The sequence below is a fragment of the Podarcis cretensis genome (genome assembly GCF_951804945.1).
Source record: "Podarcis cretensis genome assembly, chromosome: 2".
In the NCBI taxonomy this organism is placed as follows: Eukaryota; Metazoa; Chordata; class Lepidosauria; order Squamata; family Lacertidae; genus Podarcis; species Podarcis cretensis.
The window spans coordinates 49,776,925-49,801,018 of NC_137171.1; the positions used below are offsets into that span (position 1 = coordinate 49,776,925).

Below are 24,094 nucleotides of genomic sequence, written 5' to 3' on the forward strand. Positions count from 1 at the left end.
GCACCTCCTATTCACCAAGAGGCCACTGCAGAGGTGGCATTGGGGGAGGGGCTGCCGAGGAGGAGGCAAATCCGGCTTTCAGAGAACAGGCTGCAACTGTGGCAGTGGCAGCAGCGTTGGGAGATGCATTCCTTTGAGGCTGGATCTGCTGCCTTTGTGAATTCTGCCACCCAAGGCAGTCGCTTCACCTTGCCTCATGGGTGGGTTGTTCCTCAAGGACTGTCCTCTCTCCTGTAGGAGACATAGTCACACTAACTTTGTTCTAGGTTTGACTGATGGCACAGTACTAACATATCAAAGGTAAAGTTACACAGGAAACATGCAGAGGCCTTGTTTAAAGCTTCTATAACTTCATTGGGTTAGCTTCTCTTGACAAATTATGTAGAAATAGCTGTATGTTTGACTGACCTTAAAGGCCTGTAGTCACCTCTGGAATATTCCTAGAAGCACTTTTATTAACTAAACAGTCTGTGTTGCAAACAGCTCTTCTGTTTAACTTACTAGAGTTGCTTTGAACAATGACTGCGAAATATGGCCGCCTTCCATAGTCTGTTGCTTGTGAGGATTTAGAAGTAATGCATTTAAAGTGATAATCAGTAGCACATAAATTCAAAGTGGGCATGCATCCACTTGAATCATTTCGTTTATGGCCTTAATTACTTAATGAAGACCTTCATTTCCCTCTAAAATTCCCTTCAGCTTTTATCCATTGATTTAAGGCAAGCAGTAAAAAAGATGGAAGAGGCATTTCCAATTGCATACTTTCATGCAATGTAGCTGTGAAGAGCCACAAAAGAACAACTGAGACAGCAGCACTGTCCTGCATCTTGCCAGCTGTCAATTTATCATGGGATCTTCAGGGGTCTCAAGAGGATCTGACAGTGTTTGGCAGTAAAACATTCTGACTTACGCAGTTGTGTCATGCTGAACTGGTAGGATGGGGGCACTTTGGGGCAAGCAGCAGAACTGAAAGCCAAGCTAAACATGTGCATCTTCTCAATTCCCACTTAATTTGGAGTAGGTAGTTTATCTCCACAGGTTTTGCTGCAAAGCAGAAATAGAGGTCCAACAACTGGACGACTTTGCACTGGGATACAGTATGTGTTAAGGCTGGCCTCAAATGACAAAGACATTTCAGCCTAATTCTGTTTCAAGAAGGAGAATTCATTGACCTCCAGATGTTGTCAGACTCCAGTTCCCATCACATTGATGACTGTCAATATTGGCTGGAGCTGATGGCAGCTGAAGTCCACAGATTCCCTATCCCCACCCTAACTGAAAGAATAAAATAATTAAATGTGTGTAAAAATAAAAGAGGCAGCCAAGGAAGAGAGACGAACCATGTACATTATTCTGAGCTCCTTGAAGAGAGGGTAGCACAGAAAGCAGTAAATAAATGACACCTTGCACACTGAACAACACAACTCAGAAGTGAGTGTGTGTGTGTAAATAGTCCTCCCACCTTTTGTAGGATTGAGGGAGTGGGAAGGAGAGGAAAGCGGCATTATAGAAAGTCATTTCTTCTCATCTGCTTCCTGGAGGTTCTATCTAATATTTTTAATTGACTTTTTCTTTCATGCCTTTGAACATTTTTGGTTTGGGGCCTCTATTACTTTATTACTTTTTGTACTTTGAATACAGCCAAAGACATGCATTTTGTTTGCAATTTAATTTAATTTGAAAATAATCTGCTTTGTGGCAATAGGAGTAAGGATATTTTTTCATTTGTTTATGGTTTCTTCTCTTTTCAGACTATGGGTAAACATTTCCAAGCTCTAGGCCTACCCGATGGATGTTAAACTTTAGATTCTGTGGTACTAAAGACCTTGCTTCTTATGGCTATTTTATACATGATTATTGGGCTGAAAGTGAGTGACTTGCCTAAGATCATCATGGTGAAGGGTGGATTTTGAAGCTAGTTTTCTTATATCTATTAGCTGCATTTTATATGCTGCCTTTTCTTTATGAGGAGGCTAGAGCAACATACAGTACATGCTTACCTGCATCTCCACAGGAAGGGCGCCACTATTGAGAAAGCCCTCTGTCTTGTTCCCTGTAAAATCCCTGTATTTCTTCAATGCTGAATCCCCAAGTGTCACCTGAAACCTGCATAGCATCTAGGAGATCCGAGTCTATTACCTTGCCTACCTCTTGCCAGTGCCATCCTCTCCATTCCAGCCTCTGGCAAGGATGAAGGGAGGGGCAGAAAAAACTTGGTACATGGTCTCAGGTCCCATCAATCATTCCCACTCCCTTTCTTTATGGCTTTCATGCCAAGCTTGTTTACTGTTTTGTGACATTTTGGTTGCCCTAATAAAGGTGTGCCTTTGTGGAGTTTGTAATGATTAACATTTTGTATTAATATGAGTTGCTCGTCTCCAGTAATGAGGATGCATCTTTTATTCAGTGTTGCTGTAGGGAGATTAACACAACAACAATTAATAATTTTATTATTTATACCCCACCCATCTGGCTAGGTTTCACCAGCCACTCTAGGGGGCTCACAGCATATATCAGAACATACTAAAGCATCAAACATTAAAAACTTCCCAATACAGGGCTGCCTTCAGATGTCTTCTAAAAGTCAGATAGTTGTTTATTTATTTGACATATGAAGAGAAGGTGTTCCACAGGGAGGGTGCCACTACCAAGAAGGCCCTCTGCCTGAATCCCTGTAACCTTGCTTCTTTCAATGAGAGAACCAGCAGAAGTACCTCTGAGGAGGACCTCAGTGTCTGGACTGAATGATGGGAGTGAATATGCTTTGGCCAGGTCCAAATACATTTTTTTTAAGAAGCAGTTTAATAACCACTTCTTTAAGCCAGTCTAAGAAGACTCCCTCACAGAGGGAGTCATTCACCACCCTGCGGAACTCATCGCCCAACCCTTCCCAGCTCGCTTTTAGGAGCCAGGATGGGCAAGGATTAAGGAGACAGGTGGTCGGTTTCACTGGTCCAAACAGCCTGCCCATATACCTGGTTCACCTCTTGCCACTTCGCATGCTGATGAAGCTCATTTCCAACTGTTTAAAGCAGATTATAGGACAGCTATATTTTAAAAATAGTTATCTTTAATAAAAAGAGAAAAACACACTGGTTTTAAAAAGAGTACAGAGCAAGTTCTTGCGGGGTTGATGAATACAGCAGACAGAGCTTAGTCTTAACCAATATGTAATTGTAGAATGGCAGCTTGGGCTGTGAACCTTGGTATGACACTGTGAGCATGTCCCAATTTCCATCTAATAAATGGTGGGAGGTATGCTAGTTCTATATTAGGCAGATATGTTTAGTGATTTGCAATGAATCTATTGATATTAATCTTTTTTCATGGTTCATCTGTTTTTAAGGTATCAATTTCATTCATAATTAAAAAAAAAATCATATGCCACCTTGGCACTTCATCCCTTGGTTACATTGACCGCCCTGAGGAGATTGGAGTGAAGAGCAATTTTAGACTTCTGTCTTAATACCTGACTGAATTTCCATCCAGATCTATTTAGATGAGTGGTGACATTAAACAAAAATAAATACATACAAATGTAGGAATTGGTGTGAAACCTGTGTGTATTGCGTATGTAATGATCACACGGTTTTATTTGGTTGACTGCATACATTACTAAAATAATATATGGTGGTCGCATACAATAAATCTATGCATGTATTTTCTCTACATGAGAAGCTCTTGCATGCAGGAAATGGTGTGAAATTTGTCACTTTTGGAAGCAGACCCCCTATTTGGCTTTAACCATTAAATGTACAGATTTTTCCCCACACACATGGGAGCTGTGAAATAATGTTCTTCAGTTTCTTGACACCTTTTGCACTCAACTGTGAAACACCAAAATAAAACCACAGAAGTGTAAGTTGCTTAGAGGAACAGGGAGGTGATGGTGTTGCTCTGATCATATTTGGGGAAAGCAGCAACTCCTTTGAGGCTATAGCTTTCTTTCCAAATGCTAATTGCATAAGCATTATGAGTACTAACCTGTGTAACTAAACATGAATGGTGTGCTGTTTTGATTTGCATTGCTCAATAGGCAGTAATAAACACAGAGAGAATTCCATCTGCAGAGGCCAGTGCTATGACAGGCAATTTTCTTGGCACTGCGTGGGGCCAAGCAAAAAGAAGATCAAATACCTGAGCTGTAGTTGAGCCCAGGGTTATTAAGAGCCCCCACAACTGCTTAAAGAACAGCCAGTTAATTCAGCAACTGTGAATCTAGAAGTATTTGACACCTTGTGGATTGTAATTTTGTTCTTTAATTTTATTCACTTAATCATAATAGGTTGAAGCTAGAAAACTTGAAAGTCTTTTGTAATAGGGGGAATCCATGTGTGGATTGTGTGTTGTGCTGTATTTGCTGCTTTAAGAAAACCCTTCTTATAGAATTAAAAATGAGATCTGAATTACTCTAACCACCAACCACCTCATGTGCTCTATCACTGAGGTATGGTGAAGGATGGGTAAATATGTCAATTTTTGTTTCTCTTGATTTTTCATTAAGTCCAGCTCTCCACATTTTCACATTATTTCGCCATTTTAAAAAAATCTTCACTCCACTCCTGCACAGTATGGTTGCAGGTCCTGTCCCCAGTCTATGTACATTGAATTAAATGGCTCTCTGGCTGTGTTGAATATTTGTGTATATGAATCAGCCTCTCCAAAAGCTTACGGAAGAATGCAATGCTAACAACCAATACCAAGATAAAGGGCTACAAGACCTGTGTGTTGAGCACAATGCTCTATGGAACTGAGACGTGGATAACTTACACCCACCAGGAGTAACACCTCAATGCCTCCCATAAGCACTGTGTGAGGAAGATTTGGGGCTTTACATGGCAGGAAAGAATCTCAAACAAAGATGTGCTCTCCCAAGCCCACATTCCCAGCATGTTTGCACTCCTGTATCAGCAAAATCTGTGCTAGCTTGGTAATGTCCACAGAATGGAAGATCTTCAAGGGCATGCATTATGGGGAGCTGGTTTCAGGCACCTGGACCTTTGGTAGACCAGCTCTGTGTTACAATGTTGTCTGCAAATGTGACACGAAGGCTGGCAACATTAACCCTCCTGTGTGGGAATCCCTTGCATACGGCTGCAGTGCCAGGAGACAGTCAGTCAGGTCATGTATCCACAGCAGTGACCAGAGGAGGAATGACTGCTGGGAGGAACACAGAAAGAAGAAACACCATGGTGCATCTGCAGCAGCAAACCAGAGGCCTTCATCTTCCCCAACTGCACAAAATGGGTATCTTTCATTTCAGTCAGTAGTCATAGCAGATGCTGTAAGTCTCCAAAAGTTTGACTTCACCTCCAAAAGTGTACTCTTCCACTGTCTTCTGAGACAGATGGATGCCTATCAACCAACCATGACTGTATGATCTGAAACCCTGGAAAAATAAGGATTTCCAGTAATGCTGGAAGAGTCGCCCACTAAAAGCCTTGCTTTGTCTTTGCCAAGGTTGCCTTTGGCCTGGTACTCAGACTCTGCTATTAAGAGGGCTCCATGTATATGCTCGTTATGGATTTAGGTAGCACATGAACACTTCAGTGAGCAATGAAGCTTTAAACATTAGCTTAATGCACAGGTAATGACAACAGCTGCAACAGTGCATTGTGGTAATTTACCAGTACATTGAGTTGCTTGTAGCGCTTGCTTTCAAAGCTGGTGAAGTTGCAATTTCAGCTGAATTTGGGGAAATCACTCCTAGCATCCATTGTGCTGCGCTATTTCAATGACTTTTGTTTGATTTGATCATTGCAAAAATCTTCATTGCTGAATTTTTTTGGGGGGTGAAAATCTGTAAATTTTGATAATAAACCTGATTTGCAATGGGTGTTGAATAATTTCGGTTGCAAATGTCGCATCCTGACAATATAACATTCATTTGGGTTTCTTTGGGGAGGAGGAGCAGATGGCAGGACATGAATGTTCTTCCATTTTCCACATTATGTTAAATAGCTTCTTTCTTTCTTTTTGTCATATTAATTAATTTTAAAATCTAGTGTACAATGAAGGACTCGTGCCTATGCTTACATGGAAGTCTGTGCTAAGTGGGCCCAGAATAACTGGTGTTTTCAATCTGTAAAATGTTCTGTGTACCCACAGTTTCAACAGTAGTGTATGTGAGAATATAGCCAATTTCCTTGCCCAGCTTTCTGATCATGGAACAATTCAGAACTTGAAATATGAACAAAAGCTGACTCTGCAAGTTTTATCTGATCAAAAGCAGTACAGTAATGTGTCTCATTTGGATGGCTTCCAGCTCTGAATCTTATCCGTGTCTCCTTTAAGCTTCGTGCCTTGCTACTTCGCAGTGAATAAATTACAGAAATTGTTCACAGCTTGTCTTGGATATAGATGTGAAAGTATGATACAGGCAAACATTGGGACATTCTATATACCTGTTCTGTACTGTGGAGCTAAGAGTATAGAAAAATACTGACTTATTTTCACCAGGACAATAATCAGGACTCCACCAATCAACATTAGACTTGGCCAGACAAAAGTGAACAAAAGGAACTCTGGAAGATATTGTCTGTCTAAAAGGACAGTGGCTTCTTGTCCTGATGGGTCATAATAACAATAAAACACCTTGGCTTCTGTGAAATTTTGTCTTACTTTTTCTACATTCTCTTGCACTGCAGTATAATTCTTCAGAGTCGGGGGGATGTAGGAGCACTGCAGAAACAAAACAAACCCCAGGAAACCAGTTAATCATAATTACTCAGTAACACGAAAAGCAGTATGCTTACCAATATTGCTTTCTGGCAATAAGTGCCAGCTGTGAACTAGATCATTAATATATGTATTATCATTACTTTTGTATAGAGAGAGGTGAACTTCCAAAAGCTTCCCTCAGAATTTTACCTAAGCTCTTTTGAAATGAAGTGGAAGAACTCAAACAATCTGAGGACTAATTTCAGGAGTCACTCCCAAATGGATTATTGGTTCCTATGGCAATTGGGTGGGCAGGAATAGCTGTGGGGATGGAATTTGCCAATAAGTATGTTTATGTTTCCCCAGGGACGCGGGTGGCGCTGTGGGTAAAACCTCAGTGCCTAGGACTTGCCGATCGCATGGTCGGCGGTTCGAAACCCCGCAGTGGGGTGCGCTCCCGTCGTTCGGTCCCAGCTCCTGCCAACCTAGCAGTTCGAAAGCACCCCCGGGTGCAAGTAGATAATAGGGACCGCTTACCAGCGGGAAGGTAAATGGCGTTCCGTGTGCTGCGCTGGCTCGCCAGATGCAGCTTGTCACGCTGGCCACGTGACCCGGAAGTGTCTGCGGACAGCGCTGGCTCCCGGCCTATAGAGTGAGATGAGTGCACAACCCTAGAGTCGGACACGACTGGCCCGTACGGGCAGGGGTACCTTTACCTTTACTATATTTTACCCAGCCAGCACAGCACCTACTATAGGAAGGTGCTAGTGTGGAGAAGACCTTCCCCTAAGTCACCACCAGACAAATCACTACCAGGCACACTACAGTAGGGTTGGTGTCCCCTGATCTCAGGCAATGGGCTGGATTCTATGGAAGGAGCTGCTCTCTTGGACAACCTGGTCCTAAACTGTTCAGTGCCTTATAAGGTAGCAACCTAAACTTAACTCTGCTTGACATCAAAGGCAGCCAGTGATGCCTTTAGGATAGGTGTGTGAAAGAAGGTGTCACTGAGAATCATAACCACCACATTTAGTAGTGCAAAAGTGTATCAAGGACTCTCTGGATTGCACTTTCAGTATTTCACCATAGTTAAATACACAGAATTTACCCCTTTACTGATGTCTAATACAGAGTATCTGAGAACAGAATGATCTGCTGGGAGTTATAACAATGGCCTACATTTCAGCGTTATTGTAAGGATTATTAAATCCTTGTGAAATGTTTTGAGGACTTGGGGGGAAATACAAAATAAATGACTATTAGACAAGAGTAACCAGTATGGGTGGGTGTTGGCATAGGCCACCCTACTGAGAGTGGCATCACTGCTGCTTACCTGGATAGTTCTCCCATAGACCTAACCTTACCATTGCCCTGCTGTTGGGACAGTAGCTCTGTGGCACTGCCCTTCCATGTTACCCACCCCTACTAACAGAGCTCAGTCACATAGAAGGGGAGGAAGGATGTCCAGAATTATGAAACTTTTGACAGTTGGAGCAAACCTGTTTCCTTGTGTAAGACAATCAGAAATTTTATTATAATAAGACATTTACAATTTATCTAATTTTTCTTGATTATATATTAGAAATGGAGAAATATATAGCACTTCTAGTTTAGCCGCACAAATTGTGGATAAACTGGATTGTTTCAAGAAGTGGCAGAAAGATATATCTAAATTTATCTGGCAGGGCAAAAAGCCCAGAATAAAATTTAAGATACTTACTGATGTTAAAGAAAGAGGGGGGTTTGCCCTGCCGGATTTGAGACTGTACTATGAATCGACAGCTTTCTGCTGGTTGAAAGATTGGCTACTTCTTGAGAATGCAGATATTCTGGATTTGGAAGGATTTGATAATAGGTTTGGTTGGCATGCATATTTATGGTACGACAAGGTTAAAGTTCATAAGGGTTTTAAAAACCATATTGTTAGGAAAGCATTATATAATGTTTGGATTCGGTACAAGGATTTGTTGGAAAATAAAACTCCTAGGTGGTTATCACCTATGGAGGCTAAGGAGGTGAAGAAACTTAATATGGAATCCAAATGGCCAAAATACTCTGAAATCTTAGAACAAGAAAGCGGTGAATTTAAACTACAGAGTTTTGAGAAATTAAAGCCCAAGGTGCGAGATTGGCTTCATTATTATAAAATAATGGAAACTTTTAAACAAGACAGGAAAATTGGCTTCCAGGTGGAGAAATCGAAATTGGAAACAGAATTGCTAGAACCCAATACTAAGAATGTATCAAGAATGTATAATTTGTTGCTGAAGTGGAATACAATAGATGAGACAGTTAAATCAGCCATGATTAAATGGGCACAGGACGTTGGACATGACATTATGTTTGCTGACTGGGAACAGTTATGGACCACCGGTATTAAATTTACGGCATGTAATGCCCTAAGAGAAAATATTATGAAAATGATTTACAGGTGGTACATGACCCCAGTTAAGCTTGCGAAGATTTATCATCTGCCCAATAATAAATGTTGGAAATGTAATGAGACTGAAGGTACCTTCTTTCACCTTTGGTGGACCTGCCCAAAGATTAAAGCCTTTTGGGAAATGATTTATAATGAAATTAAGAAGGTACTTAAATGTACTTTTCACAAGAAACCAGAGGCATTCCTCTTGGGCATGGTCGGCCAATTGGTGTTAAGGAAGGATAGGACTTTTTTTATGTACGCCACTACAGCAGCAAGGATCCTTCTAGCAAAGTATTGGAAGACACAAGAACTCCCCACACTGGAAGAATGGCAGACGAAAGTGATTGACTTTATGGGATTGGCAGAAATGACTGGCAGAATCCGTGACCAAGAGAAGGAGACGGTGGAGGAAGACTGGAAGAAGTTTAAAGCTTATCTTAAGAACTGTTATAATATTGATGAGTGCTAAAATGTCAAGGGGAAGGAAGATGCAGAATTGCAGCTGAAAATGTTATTTAAGGCGAAATTGAGAAAGATAACAAATTTAAATTTAATTGGCTATAAGGGTTGCTCAAAAACTGTAAAATAAGGATGCAAAAAAGGTGAGGTATGGGGAAGTCCGAGAAAGGAGGCTTATGAAAATGAGGTTAAGAATTTATATTTGTGTGTTTGTTTGTATTGGTGGATGTTTCTATGTCGTTGTTATTGTTTTGTTTTAAAAATTGGAAAACTAATAAAAATTATTATAAAAAAAAATAAGATCAATTAACTGCTCACTGTAGCATTTTATTTTATGTATATATTAGAAAAAGGTCTCTCCTGTATGTTAAACTGAAAAGTAGAACCAACAGCACCAACAATGTAATAGAGAACTATAAATCACTTACTTCAAAGATGTAATTCTAATATGAGCAAGTATTTCTGTGCAATCATATTTCTTTCTAAATGTCGTTGTGTGCCTGAGACAAAATACGTAAGCAACTATTGATGACCTTGAAGCACAAGTTGAGCTTTCCATTAGGGAAATTTCCCATATTGTTAATTTGTCTAGGGAATTTTAGATATGCAATGTAAATAGGATTATTTCCTGCTAGGCTATGAATTACTGTAAGACACTGAAACTAATAACAAATGCAGCTAAAAACAAACAAGTGAATGTACAAAATAATTCTGTTTAAAATAGTAATTCCCTATTTGGAAAAGATTTTATGGCTTCTCTTATATGACTCAAACTGAAGTTGTTTGGATATATTGTAGGAATGAGCAATTTTCTTCAGTTTTGCTTTGCTATTCTGACACTGTGAGAACCTTTCAGATGGGCTCCATTTGATTCCAACAGGAATTGTGAGTTTTAGAATGTCAGTAATGTTTTGTTTTTAAGAGCAAAAAATACCCCCCCACTCCGCTTCTTAGGTCCTATGATTTAGGAGTTTTATCAGGTTTTTTTCAGATATGGGTCAGATATGTGTTTTTAATTATCCATAATTCATGTGTGAATGAATTATTTAAACATTCACTGCACAATTACAAAAAGCCAAAATGTTTTTAAATGGTGGTTGTTGTTATTTTAGTATTTTTTGAATGTCTTGTTGAATTTTAGACCAATACCTCTGCAAGAACTGCAGATTGATTCTGATATTTGATTTCCATTCCAAGTGAAAGTATTCAGGAATATGAAACTTCCAAAGCTGGAGACAAATCTGACCCAGGGGTCCGAATGGGCAAATCTATCAATTTCCATTTATCTGTTTCTCATCTTTGCAGGCTTAAGATCATATCTCTGTTTTTCAGCATCAGTTTGCAATTTAAGTCCTCATGACAATTTAGCAGTCCTCTAATGAGAATTTTTGTTAAGATATACATGTTTGCACTGCTATTTAATGAATTGTGTGCTATGAGATATCTCAAAGTAATTTACAGTACAATTTAAAAAAATGTATGCAATTTGCCCTAAAATAATGCATTTTTTGTAAGTTGCTTTCAGTAATATATGCATTTAATGGTCACTATACCCTAGTATTTTGTGTACATTACTTGGCTGGAGAAATGCACTGCGAATTTTGGAAAAGTACAAATTTTTAAAGATGGCTGTTTTTCGGATTATCTTTTATTTCTGAAAGTGCAAATTAGGTAGGTTCACCTTTAAATGTGAACTGCAGAGAATTTCTCTCTCATCCCTATAATAGTGGCTATGGCCAGAAGCATGCAGGCAATCCATGCAGCCAATGTAATGTTTAAAAGCCTCTGGGCCCATGTATTGGCCACATACAGTGCTTTTTTTCTGGGGGAGACGCAGAGGTACGCATACCCCTAAACATTTTGTGAATCTTTGTACTTTTGTCCATTTACTGTATTTATTTTTCCTGATTTGAACTATAAAATGATGATTTTCTTGAGTCAAAATGAGAGTACCTCTAAACATTTTTTTTTAAGAAAAAACGTACTGGCCACATATCTTCAGAATCAGCACAATTGTTATTTAGGCTACACACACACACACACACACACACACACACACACATTGAGTGAGCAAGTAATGCATGTGGATTGTCTAGCGTAGCCTTGGGATATGGCAGATTTTGCCATCCCTGACCATAGTTTATAAATTCTGCATAATTAAAGGATTGTATAATGTGGTAGAAGAGAGGCTCTTGGCCAAAATGCTACTTTTTGCCTGCGGAAGCAGGGATAGATAAATTTTTGTTTGAATCTGTTTACATCTCACATCTAGCGTCACCTGGCTCAGGGTTAGGAAACTGTATCAGAGTCAGATTTCCTTGGGGAAATCTTTTACTTCTGTGTGACCAGGAGCAATGGCATTATGCTTATGTTATCTATATGTGTATTGGAGAATATCTGGATTTTGACATTGGTATGTAGATTTAGTATCAAGATTTCTTATGAATATAACTCAAACCTTGGGGTTTCTGAACACGGTCTCCTCCTGGTGATAAAGCTTTACCACCTGCCCGACAGGTGTCAAATTGACCATGATGTCCAGACAAGGATATTGAAACTTATTTTCATCACTGGAGCCATCATTGAATGAACAGTGCTGCTGTTCCTTGATGCTGGCATTTTTCAGTTCGCATATACCTTTATTGGTCCAGACACTGTAAAAACAAATAAGACCCCCCTCCTGCTTTTAAATGCAGTACCACATATCACAGCTTTCCAGAGTTATAGCCATGTACTTCAGCCCAGTACTACTTAAATATTCAACTACTTCATTTATTTCCATAGAATTTCAGGCTGAACGCCGGCAAATATTTTAAAATGTCACTTTTTCAAATTATGCAGCAAGCGGTATTGTTAAGAAACTGAAGTTTAATGAATTATGTTGATGAATTCTATGGCAAAGTATGTAATTTAGACATTTTTCTCAGTGATTCTCAAGCTTTTTTTCTCTGGGCCACAGTTTCAGAATAAAAATTTGCTCATGCCACACTGAATTTTTAATTGATAAAAAATACATTGGGGGGAAATAAACAACTTCTAGCAGTGCTTGATTTATAACATAGAACACAGCAACTTTATAATATGATCATGGGACATCCAGAAAATATAAAACAATGCAGCTGCATGAGAACATGGATCATTACCAAAATATAATTATAAACAGGCATTTTAAATATGTATCTTAAGTATGTATACAAACTCAATGAGACATGTGAGCTTGCTTTTGCCGGGCAATCTTATTTATATTAGGTCTAATTTGAGACAAAATCTCATATCCTCATAAACACAAAGAAGTCTTTCTTCTTTTCTGTTCTTTCATATTTGTCAGAGTTGAAAATCCCTGTTCACAATAATATGCCATGGAGGACTGTAGAAGAATAGCCAATGCTCTTGAAGAGAGGCATGGCTGTATATAAAAAAATATTATTTTGCTACTATAATATTTCATTTTTTATATATTGTCCTTGAATCTTCCCGCCTCACTTGCCATCCTCTCCTGCCACACCAGTATAGCGCACCATACCCTTTGTGAACCACTGATTTATCTAATAAATTATATTTTGAAATATAGAAATTATCCTCATTCAGTACAACTACTTTTGAGACGAGGTTCAATTTACAACTGTGTTACAGCAGTGTGTAAATTGTGGTGTATGATATTCAGGTGCCTGTTAATGAACCTTTGCATCCTCAATTCTATATATGACTGTTGTCAACTGATAACAAACTGGGAGTAGTTTATATCTTACATATATTTATTTATTTAAATAAGGTTTCTTGTCTGGCCTTCACTATATGGCTCCAGGGCAGGTTGCAGCAATAGAATATACAATTAGAAAACAAATAAAACCATTACAATGAGAATATACATAAAACTGTTCCAGGTGGAACAGAATATAAATTCAGTCAAAAAGATGGGTCCCAGAAAATGAAACACCTTAACTGTCAAGAGCCCAAGGTAAAGAGGTGTGTCTCTAGCATATGGCAGAAGCTGAACAATGAAAATGCTACTAGCTACACCTCACGTACATACGCCTCACATACATAGAGGATGCAAAGGTTTGTCAAGGTGCAAATGCAAGGGGTTATCTTGGGGCTTGTGGGTAGGCATTGAGAAAAGAGTATGGGGAGGAAATACCCCTTAACAAATGTGGTTGCTGCATATTTCTTTGCTGCCTTTTGCTAAAACAAAGGTAAAGGTAAAGGACCCCTAGACAGTTAAGTTCAATGAACGGCGACTATGGGGTACAGCGCTCATCTCACTTTGCAGGCTGAGGGAGCCTGAGTTTGTCCACAGACAGCTTTCCAGGTCATGTGGCCAGCATAACTAAACTGCTTCTGGACACCGTGATGATTGCCAGAGCGCACAGAAACACCATATACCTTCCTGTTGCAGCGGTACCTATTTATCTACTTGCACTGGTGTGCTTTTGAATTGCTAGGTTGGCAGAAGCTAGGGCAGAACAATGGGAGCTCACTCCATCCTGTGGATTCGAACTGCCAACCTTCTGATCGGCAAGCCCAAGAGGCTCGGTGGTGTATACCACAACATCACTTGCATCCCAACTTGCCTTTTTATAACCATATGTTACTGGCAGAGTTGGAAAAATCTAATATACATACATTCATCCTTGATTGTTTGGTTTCTGGTATTAGTCTCCTCTGCCCTCCTCTCCTAAAATCTGGCTGTTGTTAAATAAAGTTTTTATTATAGCAGTATTCCCTTACCTCCCCAAAACAGGTGCTACTCTAAGTTCTGGTGGAATTTGCACAAATAGCTTTACTGTTTGAAAAAGAGGGTGGGTGTGCATGGTATATGAAATGACAGTGCCAGGGTAAATTTAAGATAAGCTAGTTCCTTTCTCAAAATATGCACAGTTCACCTCACTGGCTGTGCCCACTATTTGTTAGTTAACTGTGGCCAGCTTGAAACGTTATCACTGTCACAATGGGGAACACCATGACGGTTCTGATCTGAGCCATGACAGCAAGGATAAGCATATTTCCTTGCTCCAGAAGCTAAAGCGCCTGCCATTTAAGCAATTCCAAGTTAACTTCTCTGTAGACAGAAATTTGATTAGGCATATTTAGCAATGAAGGTCTGTTATGAATGGATAGTTAATGAACATCCTGCCTTAAGTGCTTCCTAAATGAAATAGAATTTCAGTTCTTAGAACACATTAATGTCCAGAATTATCTATGGTTAGGCTGATGTACTTAATTCAGCCAGCCATGCAGTTGTGGGGAACACATTGTTCGCTTCCGCAATAAGAAGTGTGTGATATGGACATTTGGAAACATGTTTGTGTGGTTTCTCTTCCTCAATTTCAGAGGAAAAAATAATGGAAATTGCAGAGTGCTCGTCTTTGTGTGGCATGTTCCACACACAACATACATTGTTTCACGTGGAGAGAAGCACTGGCTCAATCTTCAAGATTGCAAATTTTATTACTGTCAATGTTTAAATCAGGCCTAGATCACAAAATTTAATATTCCAAATGGACTGGACCAGGCTGTGACACTGAGACCCAGAATGCATTCCACATGTTGGGACAGTCCCGAATGCTGAAGGAGGAAACCACATACATGCCTGCTCAAGAAGTCCAGTTACCTTTTATTGTATAAGGGTACAATGGTGATTCCGATAAAGAAATACATTATCACTGAGCATGCTACCATTCCCAAGCCCAGGCAGAGTGCTCTGGTCTCCCCTCGTTTCTGTGCTGTCACCGGCTTTTTCCCCAACATGATTTATGGTGATGGATTCTGTGGCCTTTATCTCTGTGTAAAAATAAAATAAATAACAGAAGCAATCAATTTTACCATTGTGGTGGTTCAACATACTCAAGAACTCATCCTCATCTTGCAAAGCTTGGATAATTTGTGGTTTTTTAAAAAAATCTACGCATACTTATTTTCTGAGAAGCAAAACTCCAAAACAAACCCAGTAGCATGTGGAAAGCAATTCACTGAATGAATTTTGCATATTCAGGGATAATATTAAAATCCAAATTTCAGATACTCAGACTAATATATATCTATGTTTGTGTGTGACTTAATTGCCTGTCACATACTGTTTGGTTAATTTTGGAGTTTTACTGCACATACAAAGCTGGTCTGGTATGCTTCGTTTGTGGATGCAGCAGGCATATCAAGGACAGATGCATGTTGTCTTTTTATTTGTTGTAGTGGTCAGTGGTTCACATCTCATTCATTGGCTGCTTCATGGGGCTTGTATACTGTTACTTTAGCGTGCTTGATTCAACACTGCTTGAATTAGAAAGTGCAGGTGAATATGACTCATTTTCAGTGTTCACCTGCACCTGTGGGCCAAAATGGATGTGATATTAATTGCTTGTCATGTTTTTAAAGCATTTCAAGGGAAGTTCCCATCAGTTCCAATAAATATATCTAAGCAACTCTCCCTTGAAAGGCAAGTTGCAGCTTCTGTGATTTTTGTTGGGACTTTGGCATGGAGTGAAAGAGTCAACTTCTTTGCTTTCCACTCCCATTGTCCTGCAGCTCCTCAAGCTTCTCCTAACATGACACCCCCCCAAAAAAAAAACACCCTCCAGGTATGTTAACTGCATTCACACATTTGTTTTCTAGGCTGTCCCTATGAACAAAGGGATATCTATTCTTAATGGGCATTTACTTGATGCATGTGGTGTTGATTGGGGTAACATGGTTCATTGTGATTCACCTAAGGCTTGATTTTTTTCACTTGAACTAAGCCTTTTCAGTGTCTCAGTGTCATCTAAGCACTAAAGCTATTTATAGCTATGATGGGTATACTTGTGCAGAGAATCTGCCAGCAGCCTCTAATGCATTAACTACCATGTCATTTAAACCTGCTGTGAACAGAGTTAGACAAAATACATCCAGCCAACAGAAGCAGTTGTATAATTTCCATTACAGCCATAGGAATAATACATACTGGCACCTCTCTTGGGTTATATCTTGCTTGTGCCAGCTCCAGGCACAGTAACTGAGTGCTCTACTTTTGGATTTGGATGTGGGGTAAGTAAGTTCTGCATTAATACTTCTACCAGAAATGATTCCCGGTGTCTCTGTCATTGCCTCCTCCACTTTGGCAAAGAAAGGTGGTGGCATAAAAGGAAAGTTATGGTATTTCCTCTAAAGCAGTAAAGGGATAAGGAGAGAGAGATGTGACCTCTCTCCCCTATTGTTTTATGAGGGAGGACAGCCACTTGTGTCTTGGTGCAGCTGCTCTCTCTGTCAAATGAGTTGCTTTGATGAAATGGGGAAAGCTTTCAACTCCAGCCTGCTGCTGCATGGAGCAGCCTTTAGTGCTTTTCTGCAAATTGGGCTGCCTTTGAACATTCTTTTGAAAACTTCAGCTAGTTCAAAATGCAGCTTCAATGGTTTTTTTTGACAGGGATTAAGGCAGGCATAGGCAAACTCCGGCCCTCCAGCTGTTTGGGACTACAGTTCCCATCATCCCTAACTAACAGGACCAGTGGTCAGGGATGATGGGAATTGTAGTCCCAAACATCTGGAGGGCTGGAGTTTGCCTATGCCTGGATTAAGGGATTAAGCAGGTGGCGCTGTGAGTTAAACCACAGAGCCTAGAGCTTGCTGATCAGAAGGTCAGCGGTTTGAATCCCCGCAACAGGGTGAGCTCCCGTTGCTCGGTCCCTGCTCCTGCCAACCTAGCAGTTCGAAAGCACATCAAAGTACAAGTAGATAAATAGGTACCGCTCCGGTGGGAAGGTAAACGGCGTTTCCATGTGCTGCTCTGGTTCGCCAGAAGCGGCTTAGTCATGCTGGCCACATGACCCGGAAGCTGTATGCCGGCTCCCTCGGCCAATAAAGTGAGATGAGTGCCGCAACCCCAGAGTCGGCCGTGACTGGACCTAATGGCCAGGGGCCCCTTTACCTAATTATACATTATCAACCACCACCACCACATTGGTGACCAGACTATTTCTGAACTTATCTCAAAGTGCTGGTGGTGCTACCTTCTTAAAGCTCTAGTTTACAGTGGTACCTCGGGTTACAGACGCTTCAGGTTACAGACTCCGCTAACCCAGAAATAGTACCTCGGGTTAAGAACTTTGCTTCAGGATGAGAACAGAAATCGCACAGCTGCAACAGGAGGCCCCATTAGCTAAAGTGGTACCTCAGGTTAAGAACAATTTCAGGTTAAGAACGGACGTGCAGAACAAATTAAGTTCTTAACCCAAGGTACTACTGTACATAGTTAGGAACAAAAGTTCTGCAAGGGAAACCTGCTCATGTACAGAGATTATCATCATCAGAAGGCTTACTCAGTACTGGTGACTTATTTATGGATTTCTTTTCCCTGTGAGGCTCACCTAATATGAACACTGATATCTTTTGGGTGCCAGGCAGGGGTGTAGCATGGATGTGTGTGGGACTGTGGCCCTGGGTGCACCGTTTTTAGGGGGCATGAACCAGGTGCCCCCACACAGGGATCCCCATTTCACCCTGCCTGCTGCCAAGGATCTCTGGGCTCCAGAGCCCAGCCTGGTCTCGTTGCCACATCCCCAACCCACTCACAGATTTGCCTGCCAAGAGCTGCATGAGCAGGCCAGGCTCCTCCCTGCATGAGCAGGCAGGAGGTAAAATATGGTCCCGCATGGCTCGAGTAGTGAGGGCTGGGCTGGTGCACAGGCTCCGTGAATCCCCTGTACCCTGGCGGCATTAGCCGTGAGGACTGGGCAGGCTCAGTGGATTCTCTTCACACCTCCAACCCCCACCCCCGTTGGGCACACATGTGCGGGCAAATGACGCAACACTGCTGGTGCCAGGCCAAGGCCTTTAAAATGCTTTACTAGGCTTTTAGTTGTTAAAATTGGGTATTTCTTTATTGCTACCAATGCTGTATCTGCCACAATATGCTTTTTTATTGTTCTCAAGTTTTAGATTTGTGTGTGTGTGTGGGAGAGAGAGAGAGAGAGTTATGAAAGCAGTCATAGGAAGATCCCATGCATTTTGGTTTAAATATCATAGATCTTTGAAATGGTTCAGTGATATATTGTTGTCTCATGTGGTATTATTCCATCATTTCAAGATTGCTTAGAAATTAGTATACAATGCCTTAACAAGATCGTGTCTCTCTAAAGCTCACATGAGTTTTGCTACTCGAAGAGATAAGTACTAACACTTTCTTTTTCTGGTGCATTGTACTTCTAGGTTAGCAGAAAAAGCTAGAAATGTTGAGATAATGTTGACTGTTCTCAGGGTAACAAAACTTTCCATCTTTCTAGGGACTGGGTTAGTTTTATCTAGAAGCAAAATATTTTTAATCGCAGCATTCAGCAGCTTCATTAACTGTGAAGTGTTGAGTTTTGCAAAGTTGACCTAGCAGAAGAGAAACTTTGAAGGGAAGGAATTCATTGCGATTCAGACACAGTCCCTCGGTATTTTCAAGAACCAGTCATCATCTTGAAAAAAACATGAGCCGCCATACCTGATTACTAAGGTTTTGAGCAGTGATGGACATTCCTATAACCATGTAGATGCAAGTCCTTTAGAAGGACATTCTAAGGCAGATGTTCTCTGTTGGGCCTGTGAGGAGGGGAATAAAGAGGATATGAAATAAGAAGAGAAAATAATAGATTTTGTATTCATTTCTTCTTCCTGTGCTCCCTGGTGCCCCCTCAATCTACTCAGGAAGTTTGGGGACCCCCCCCCCAAACAGGTTTAGAAGGTGTATGGGGTCATGTGGTGTTATTTATGCATAGTTATAGACAGGGCCATCCTGTCCAGGAAGCAGATTGAGGCAGCCACCTCAGTTAGCAGAATCCAAGGAATGCTTCTGTGTGATCTCACCAGATCCTGGAAGCCACAGCCACCCCACCCCAACGTCCCTGGTTGTGGACCTTAAAGTCCTTTCCAGTTCTGCAATATGGTCACCTTACCTTAAACCACCCATGTAGGCCTAATCCCACTTTTATGGATATTTATCCAACTCTGTCTTCTGATTTATTTATTTAAATGTATACAGGGCTTTTCACCATCTATATTACCAAGTGGCTTACAACAATAAAATATGCAAAGTTTAAAATCTAAGTTGAACCTTCTAGAGTTAAACCCAACTGATTTTCAAACCCTGTCAAGGAAACTCAGAGACAGAAAATTAAAACAGTGCAGGAAGACAGTGATGAGTCTGAACACTGGGAGGATGCCCTAAGCCCTATACCCACAGGTCTCAGGGTGGTTTACAGGATAAAATCACAATATAAAACTACAAAACACATAATCAAAATAGAAACAGAAACAAAACAATTCCCCCATTTTAAAAGGGCATTGGATGTGAATCAGCCAAAGGCCTCTTTAAAGAGGAACGTTTTTGCCTGGTGCCTAAAGGTGTATAATGACAGCGCCAGGTGCCACCCTCCAGAACTCTTGTGGAGAAGGCACACAAAGAAGGGCCTCAGAAGATGATCTCAGGTGTTGGACAAAAATCCAGTTCACTTTCAGGGAGGAGGAAGAGGTCCTCACTTCTGCAAGCATGGCACCCAGATGCAAATCTGCTGCCCCTCCTGAAGTGCCACCTGAGGCAACTGCCTCAGAAAGTCCTGAGGTAGCACAGGCCTTGTTGGTAAAGCACCAGGAAATACAAGGGTTATGTACCCCTCAGTCACCACTGCTTGGCTCTGCATCAAATGGTCCCCCAACTGCTCCCATCAAGCCTTAGGACCCTGCAGGTGGAAAAGTGGCTTGGGTTGATAATGGAGCACTTTCCCCTCCCCACCAATATACACTGTTGTTCTCTTCCAAAGACCCCTCCAGGTACAGCTGCTCCTGAACAAAACAAAACAAAATGAAAGACTGGTTTTGTAATGCGTGACACATGCAGCCAGACCCAAAGCACATGTTTGCATGCTCTTCCTTGTATGCATACATTCTGTTAACTTTGCTAGTTTATACTGACAGAACAATTCATGGTCTGCTCATTCCTGTGTCTAAGTTTAGTGCACGTACACAAATGGTTTAGCAATCCTACAAATTAACTTTCTGCTCAGCTGCTGGGGGGCACTTTTTGTTGTTGGAATTATATAAATTGATTGAATTTAAAATGTCAACAGAGAGTTTAAATAGAACCTCATTCCCAAGCTTTGTGTTTATGTATATGAATGCAATGTGGAATTTAAAGCAATGAAAGAATAATGTCTGTGATGAAAACCCTAAATGTACATTGGGGTAATTTCAGTTCTGACTTAGAGACAAGCTTGTATTTTAGTAAATCAGCTGAAGCAATGTTAAAAGAAGCAATGCTAAAAGCTCCAAAGCTACATCTAGAGACTTTGAATCCTAAACTTTTTGTGGCCTTGCTGAATGTTGCTGGGTTTGGGAATTATTGTTTATGCATGTTGTATGTAATCATGGAACTCTGCTGCTACTCATGATAATCTTCATATTATGCTTGACCTGCGGGATCAGCTGCTATGGTGGATTTTAACTTTTAGATACAGAGTTCTATTTTTCTCCAGAGGAAATCCATTTCCTGTGGTAGTTCTTTTCAGTGAAGTCTCTGGTTGTAGGGCAAGAACTACTATAGTTTTCGCCCTATAGGACGCACTTTTTCCCCTCCAAAAATGAAGGGGAAATCTGTGTGTGTCCTATGGGGCGAATGCAGGCTTTCGCTGAAGCGTGGAGAGTGAGAGGGGTCGGTGCGCACTGACCCCTCTCTCTCTCCACGCTTCAGGAAGCTATCAGCAAGCCTGGGGAGCCTGCGGGAGTTCCTGCAGGGCTCCCTAGGCTGCGGATAGCCTGCTGCCCAGAGCGCGGGGTGCGCTGAATCAGAGCCCCCCACGCTTTGGGCACATATCCACGGCTGGAGGAGGAAATAATTCCCCCCCTTTATTTCCCCCCCCCCAAAAAAAACTAGGTGCGTCCTATGGGCCGGTGCGTCCTATAGGGCGAAAAATACGGTACTTGAATTTCTGCAAGTCAGCCTCATAGGGCTGCAGATTGTTGGGGATGTGGGGACTTCACAAGCCATGTCAATCTTCAAGTCAGCAAAGTTATGCATGACCTACAGTCATAACATGAGGGATAAAGGAGAATTTATTTCTGTAACCTATTTGAATCAAAGCTCAGTACACACTCCCTTGAGTTCTCCTCCATAAATTTGTTATGTGAATTGTTACCTTGTAGGTGCTGTCTGGTGATGCTGTCCTAGAAATAAATCTTAAGTGACACAAGATGGGAAGAATAACACAGGGCCTCTGTAAACAGACACAAAAATTACTTTTGTAGACAAAATAACATGGAGCCATGAAGGTGTGTTTGTAACTTTCAGACACTTTGAAGAAGGGCAGCAAACTTCATTTCTGCTTTTTTAAACTTTGTTTCTTTTATTCTTTGCCTCCTGGTTTGGCTTTTCTTTGTGTTTGTCTTGTTTTGGGTTGGTATTGCATAGTTTTCCCACTGAGTGCTTTATTTTGTTTTGTTTTATAATTTGATATGATTTCCTGCAATAAATGTTATCAGGATTATTCACATGTGACTTTTTGGGTTTCTTTATTTAATCTCTTAACCCATTCTATCACAAAAGCTCTAAGATACATGTAATAAAAATGTGTCTTTTAATGAAAAGCAAAACAACGCAAACAAACTTCTAAAGTGGCTCTTGGTTCATTCCCAGCCATGAAAGGGCTTTTTCCATTTAGTATTCTTAACCAAAAATTAATGACTACAAATCCACAGAAAAAAATAAACTAGGAATGGGCATATCACATTCACTGAATTCCTTGAGAAAAATTCGTTGCTGAAGCAAAGGATATTCATTTAGATGAAGCTAGAGCCCTGACCCTCACAATGATGCCTTCACACTGTGCAGTTCACAAGATCTTAGCATATATTATTCACTTTATTTTCCCCCGGTCCCTATATAATTTTTATAAGCAAAGGATTCAGTGAAACATTTCCTCCTTTGACTTTTTTTGTCCATTATTCAAAAATTGATTTTTTATTTTTTATTTTGTCCTTTGCTGTCTGCAATATTTCTGAAATGTGTTTGCTATCTAGATGGGGTGGGGATGCTTCAGGAAATTTAGAATTGTTCTGTTAAAACACTCACACACCAAAACTACAGCAAAGGATTGCAAACAGGTAAACAAACTTCTCTGAAATATTACTTACAATTGCAGGGAATTGGTAAAGTCTTTGCCCAGAAGGTCTTGTGTTCATAATGTTTTTGACATATCCCGAGTCTGTTGCATATTAGCAATCAAGCAGCAGCAAATCCACAGCTGAAAAAACTACATTACACAAAACTTCCTTGCCCTGATTGCTGGGACTGGACTTTTAGCTTAGCTCACTTATTATGAGATTTCTGTTACCATAAATGGTAAGGTATGGAAGTGTGCAGTCTTTTAAAGATTAATTGCTGCAGACTCTAAGCTGACCCACAGTGTTATGAACAACTCCAACCTAGGGCCCTATTTTCATTTGTACTAAATACAATAGATCTCTAAAAGATGCCTATTTGGGGGTACCTGTGTCAAATTATTGTATATTGGTTTCCTCCATTAAATGAAAATATATTTTCAAACATGAATTTTAAGTTAGATCTTGTGTGGTGCGTGTATAAAATAAATATTCCTGCAGAATCATAACCAGGTTATAATTTTGCATCATTGTAATGAGAATTGTGTTTAATTATGCATTGCTATAAATCCAAGTAATAAAGATTGAATAAAGATCAGAATATGAAATTGTTAGATCCAGAGAAAGTTTTTCTTTCATTGCTGTCTCCGGAATTACTTTCTGCTCCTGAAAGCACACCCTGAACAGTGGGAGACACTAAAAATTAAGCAAATGGCAAAAAGAGGGACTTAGATTTAGATTCAGATGTTCCTTCAAGGCTGGGTCAAAGGTTTGCCCAAATTCAGTATTAGCTCTTATATCCTTGTTGCTATACTCTTTTCCAGTTAGGGGAAATGTCTAGTTATTGCAAAATCTTTCTAATGAGAAAACAGATCCAGATGTGCGGCAAGAGGTGCATAAAAACCTCTTCAACTATGGGGAGACACTCACACCTTAAAAGTAATTGGCTTTATACCTTTAAAATGTTAGCTTTCCAAAGATTTCCTTCTCTATCTAAGGAAGAAAGGAACAGTGCTAAAACTATTGTGGGGATTTAGGTTACTAAGTCCCTATGCTTTGCTAGTTCAAGGCTGGGTATTTAAAGGGAGTCTCAAAGAGCCGTTTGTGTGTGTCAATGGGTGCAAATGTTGATGCAAAGGGACTTGATTGGTCATAGTTAATGCTATACCTTGGAGTTTAAGTTAGTGGTGGAAATAAGATTTTGGATACTAAAAAAAATCAGTGGGAATCTTTCAAACAAGAATCCCATTTTTTAAAAAAGAAAACATCCCTCCTAGAGCCATGTGTGCTACTGTAAAGTGTGTGCTGCTTTCATGGTGGGGCCACTTATGAACATCATTGTTGGTTTTTAAAACCACTGTTGTTTATTGTTTAAAGTTATGCTGAGTACTCCATATGTTCCTAGCTGTTTGCTATAACACATGTGTTGCTTGTTGAAATCCCAAT

General features: G+C 40.4%; 2 protein-coding genes across 7 annotated transcripts in view; one reads left to right on the plus strand and one right to left on the minus strand.

Moving 5' to 3' along the window:
* Nucleotides 1–22,872, minus strand: KCNMB1 (potassium calcium-activated channel subfamily M regulatory beta subunit 1). Of its 4 annotated transcripts, none has more exons than XM_079964910.1 (6): nt 22,682–22,858; nt 19,002–19,099; nt 15,156–15,325; nt 12,003–12,198; nt 6,622–6,681; nt 1–231 (listed from the first exon to the last, which is right to left on the minus strand). In XM_079964910.1, the coding sequence occupies exons 3-6, from the start codon at nt 15,290–15,292 to the stop codon at nt 79–81; spliced, it is 546 nt and encodes a 181-aa protein (XP_079821036.1). In that variant the 5' UTR covers nt 15,293–15,325; nt 19,002–19,099; nt 22,682–22,858; the 3' UTR covers nt 1–78. The 4 variants fall into 4 exon arrangements, with proteins under 4 accessions (XP_079821036.1, XP_079821037.1, XP_079821034.1 ...); XM_079964911.1 differs by lacking the exon at nt 1–231 and adding an exon at nt 3,053–5,160 and having other exon boundaries at nt 22,682–22,857; XM_079964908.1 differs by lacking the exon at nt 1–231 and having other exon boundaries at nt 6,201–6,681; nt 22,682–22,856.
* Nucleotides 1–24,094, plus strand: part of KCNIP1 (potassium voltage-gated channel interacting protein 1) — a 575,203-nt gene that overhangs the window by 105,112 nt on the left and 445,997 nt on the right. The gene's annotated exons all lie outside the window — the stretch shown is intronic.

Coding starts and splice junctions, on each gene's coding strand:
- KCNMB1 (XM_079964909.1), bottom strand. CDS start 15,292: ATGTTGGGGAAAAAGCCGGTGACAGCACAGAAACGAGGGGAGACCAGA. Junction 12,199..15,155: donor GTACCCTTATACAATAAAAG/GTAACTGGACTT, acceptor TTGTTTTTACAG/TGTCTGGACCAATAAAGGTA. Junction 6,682..12,002: donor CCGTGTTCAGAAACCCCAAG/GTTTGAGTTATA, acceptor TTGTTTCTGCAG/TGCTCCTACATCCCCCCGAC.